Source organism: Lactuca virosa, chromosome 4, assembly GCF_052849685.1.
Source record: "Lactuca virosa cultivar CGN04683 chromosome 4, Lactuca_virosa_CGN04683_v6, whole genome shotgun sequence".
In the NCBI taxonomy this organism is placed as follows: Eukaryota; Viridiplantae; Streptophyta; class Magnoliopsida; order Asterales; family Asteraceae; genus Lactuca; species Lactuca virosa.
In genome coordinates, this window is record NC_136429.1 from 201,285,548 (window position 1) to 201,289,484 (window position 3,937).

Sequence of the window (3,937 nt, forward strand, 5' to 3'; positions counted from 1 at the left end):
TAAAACTTTGCCAAATGGGTTTTTGACTTTGTGAAGACAGTCAGCCTCACAAGCATTGAACAAAGAGAAGCCATGTGCTCCACTTCCATAGACACAAACTGCCACTGGTTGTGGTTCATGGGTTTCACCATTTTGTGATCAGAAAAACAACCAACAAAATTACAAAACATCTTCATAATCAACTTTATATTATAATTCATATGTGATGATTTAAGTAAAGTGACTTTTCTTTTTTCGTTTTCAAATTTAGAATAAAACCAAACAAATCTTCCCCATAGTAACTTCTTATGTAGAAGTAGTACCATATTATACAGGAGAGGACAGATACGCAGCAATACCAGCTTTATATTCATGCACAAATCTGACACGTATATAAAGGATTTGCTATTATATTAACTTGTACATCATGCATTAAGAGTTGTATATTCCTGTGTAGGAGGCTGGGCAAGAGTCTTTTTCTGCCATGAACTGACTACACATCCCACTTTTTCGACACATCAACACCATTCCTTTTCCATTTGTTTTGTTTTATGTTGATTCCTTTAACATTCCTCAACTTTTTTTTAGTCATTTCACTTTCGAAATGTTCGTTTCTTTAAATAAATAAATCAAGTGTCAATATTGTTACATGGGAAACAACCACAAGAGCCACCATTGCCGGAAAAATGCAAGCTTTCATGGAGGTTCTTTGTCTTCTTCCCTCGCATGGTCGCCTTTTGAATTTGCAGGTTGTGTTCATACTGAGCTGCTGCTTTAAGTTCTTCAGCTTTTCTATTAACACTCGCCATCTTCCTCATCATCTTCTCCTCAAATTTCGATCGTATTTTCTGAATCTTTACCTGTAATATATTATATACATACATTCAATGGATAAACTTCAGTCTAATTCAAAAGCTTTCGTTTGCATGTAAATATGTACTAATAGTTTAATCACTTGGGATTATTAATATTCAACGTTGAAGCCCATTTCTCAAGAAAAATATACTATAAGTTATTTTCTTCACATGGGTTTGAAAGTTGCAGACTTGAAGCATCAAAATTTAAAAAAAAAAAATGAAATCTTGGAGACTTCTGATGTTATCTTTTAAGTTATGTACTAACATATTCCATATTTTTGCATTAAAACGAGGAATATCACACTAAAAGAGGTTCAAAAACAAAGTAAATAATTAAATTTTTCGGGTAAGAAATGGTGAGGGGCTCAATGTGATCAGGAACAAAACTGGTAGTAGTCCAGAAAAAGTCAACATAATACAGTCAATTGACACACTGCAATTCTTGAACAATTGTCCACCATTATTTACAGCATGCAGACAAATTACATGATTCAAGAAAATCAAAAATCATGTTTTTTTTTCTTTATTTTACCTCAAGTTTTCTTGATTGAGCTTCTGCTTTTGCGTTTTGGAGGTTTACCCAAGCTTGAATCTTTGCTTCTTCTCTTTCATACCTATACATATAATCGACAAAAGTTATAATTAACACTTTTAATCCGAAGTATTACAGACATTAGAATTTACCTGAAATGGGATTTCATCTTTTCTTCTTCTTCCCAAGAACAAGCTTTAGGCTCTGTAATGCTTTTTGGACAATCGTTGTTCATCTCGTAGTGTCTCAGACTCTTGGATACATCTTCTTCTTCTTCCTCTCTCGAGCTCCAATTGCAGGCAACCGAATTGAATGGCGACTCTAGATGTAACTTCGCGAAATGACATTCTTGTAACTCTGCAATGTCGAAGGAGCTGCTTGGGTTCATTAATGACAATGGGCCTGACATTGCAGGGGTGTTGTTCGGCGGCGGAGAGAAGCTTTCGAACGGTGTGAAGCACTGGGAGGCGGTGGAGCTTCTAGGCGGCGTCGTATTTGTTCCGGTGTCTCTCCGTTTAACTTCGTGAATGACTTCAGTTGATGCGTCTTTCATGGAACTGAATTGATCATACCCTTCGTTGATTGGCACCACGCATTTGAATCTCGAAAAATCGGGTTCCATGACTTCCGATCCATCTGTGAATTTATCTGTAATCGTAGATGAATTTATTCTTATGGGAATTAAGATCAGATAATGAAAAGGAGAAAGATGACAAGAGAGAAAGCGATGTTCACCTTTTAGGAGTACATCAGAGGAGACAGACGACGAGACGCCATTGAAAGGTCTGTTTGAGTTATGATGATGATAATGGTGGTCCTCTTGAAAAACAGAAATTGCTTTCGAAACCTTTTCATCTGTATTAATCCCTGAAGATACCTCTGTTTTCTGATGACTTTCCTGCCGTTGTGTTCTACCCAAAAACCCATTTCCACCGCCATTGTTACAGTGTTTCGACACAAAATCCGGAGATTTCACAAACCCATGAAGATGATGATGAGCAGGTGAGTCGGAACCACTAATCAGCCATTTCTCTGCATCATCCCATTTCGAAGGAACATTCTTTCTCGACCCAACACTGAAACTGAAAACGGGTCGACCCGGTGTAGGTGGAGCTTCCATTATCACATTACTCTTAACCCCAGCTCCATCTTTTTTCGCCATTGGGAACAACTTAACCAAATCGGTAGTCTCCTTGAGATCGAGTTTACAAACAGAATCAGGAAAACGATCATCAAACGGGTTGTCTTTCACCTGTTGAAAAAAAAAAAAACAGAACAATCAACAAAAAAAAGAAGAAGAAGAAGAAGAAACCAACAAAGTGGTTTGTTTGATCGTAAAAATGATTTCTTACCTGAGGATGAGGGTGAAGGTACCTTGAGGTTTTAAGATCCATGGCAATAATGGAGAAGGACAGTAGGAGTAAAGAGGATACTGTTGTAAAAACAAAGATGGAATCTGTAGCGATTTTTTTACTTAAGGGTAGGAAAGACAGGACAGAGCTTAAGTAGGAAAGATGGTAGCGACTGCTGGATAAATCGATGGTACCTACTGGTCAACAGAACCCACCCCGAAGGTATTGAACTCACATGGCAACTGTGAGGTAGGTTAGAATCAGGAACAGGTAGACTAGGGTTTAGTTGTTGCAGTTTGAGGTGGTGGGAAGAAGATGAAAGCATAAGCCAAAGATTTTCTGTTAGGTGAGTTTGTATTGCAATTTGCAAGCTTTTGAGGTGAAAAAAATAGCACATTGTAAAATACAAGTCTTGGTTTTCTGATTTACCATGATTCATTTAATTCTACAAAATTTGATATAAGAAGTTTTTAGTTTTTTTTCAAAGTTAAATAGATTCTCAAATCAGCATATTGTTTTGATTATTTAAAATAGAAATGAAAACTTTATTTTTATTTTTCTTTTAGAACAACATATATATACATTATAATTTACTCACGAACTATTATTTAATTTCACATGTCACAAATGGAATTTAAACCACCAATCAACTCATAATGCATTTAACTCTCAGTAAATAACACGTTAACTATATGTTGAAATTTTTTAAATAGAAGTCCATGTCTATTTATATGAAAAATCGTTTTATCTTTGGTTTCGATTTTCTAAAAAACAATTAAAATGACAATGATGAAAAACTGATTGAATTATATTAAAAATGAAATGAAGAAGTAAGATAGAGAACATGATAATAATAATTCAATGTTCTTCAAAAAAAATATAGTATTGTTGATGACGTATTAGTTACAAAGTACAAAATCAGGGCCGGTCCAAAGATATAATGGGTCTAGGACGAAAAGAAAAATGGGTTCCAAAGTCATAAATATAATAAAAATTAAATTAAAATAGACACATCATTATAAAATTCACTGTTTATATTAAAAAAAACATAAATATGGTCAAAATATTACAAAAACAACTAATTTAAAGAAAAATACTTCTCCTAACATTTTCAGATAAGTTAGTTTTTTTCTTTATATAATTATATCATACATTCTAGGAATTTTTGGCCCCTTAAGTTTGTAGTTGGATGATAGTTGAGTAGGGTGATGGTGGAG

General features: G+C 34.6%; 1 protein-coding gene across 1 annotated transcript; it reads right to left on the reverse strand.

The window, feature by feature from the left end:
- Nucleotides 1-576: 576 nt before the first annotated feature.
- On the reverse strand, nt 577-3,112 carry LOC145107921 (uncharacterized). The gene is made up of 5 exons (XM_079044878.1): nt 2,721-3,112; nt 2,104-2,620; nt 1,521-2,016; nt 1,369-1,450; nt 577-839 (listed from the first exon to the last, which is right to left on the reverse strand). Exons 1-5 carry the CDS (start codon nt 2,760-2,762, stop codon nt 609-611), a joined length of 1,368 nt encoding a protein of 455 aa, XP_078901004.1. The 5' UTR covers nt 2,763-3,112; the 3' UTR covers nt 577-608.
- Between the last annotated feature and the right edge of the window lie 825 nt (nt 3,113-3,937).

Bases quoted from the DNA above. Each gene is read 5' to 3' on its own strand.
- LOC145107921 (XM_079044878.1), bottom strand. From the start codon at position 2,762: ATGGATCTTAAAACCTCAAGGTACCTTCACCCTCATCCTCAG. The intron at 2,017-2,103 runs GTGAACATCGCT...CTACGATTACAG, and splicing joins CTCTGATGTACTCCTAAAAG to ATAAATTCACAGATGGATCG. The intron at 1,451-1,520 runs GTAAATTCTAAT...TTATATGTATAG, and splicing joins AAGATGAAATCCCATTTCAG to GTATGAAAGAGAAGAAGCAA.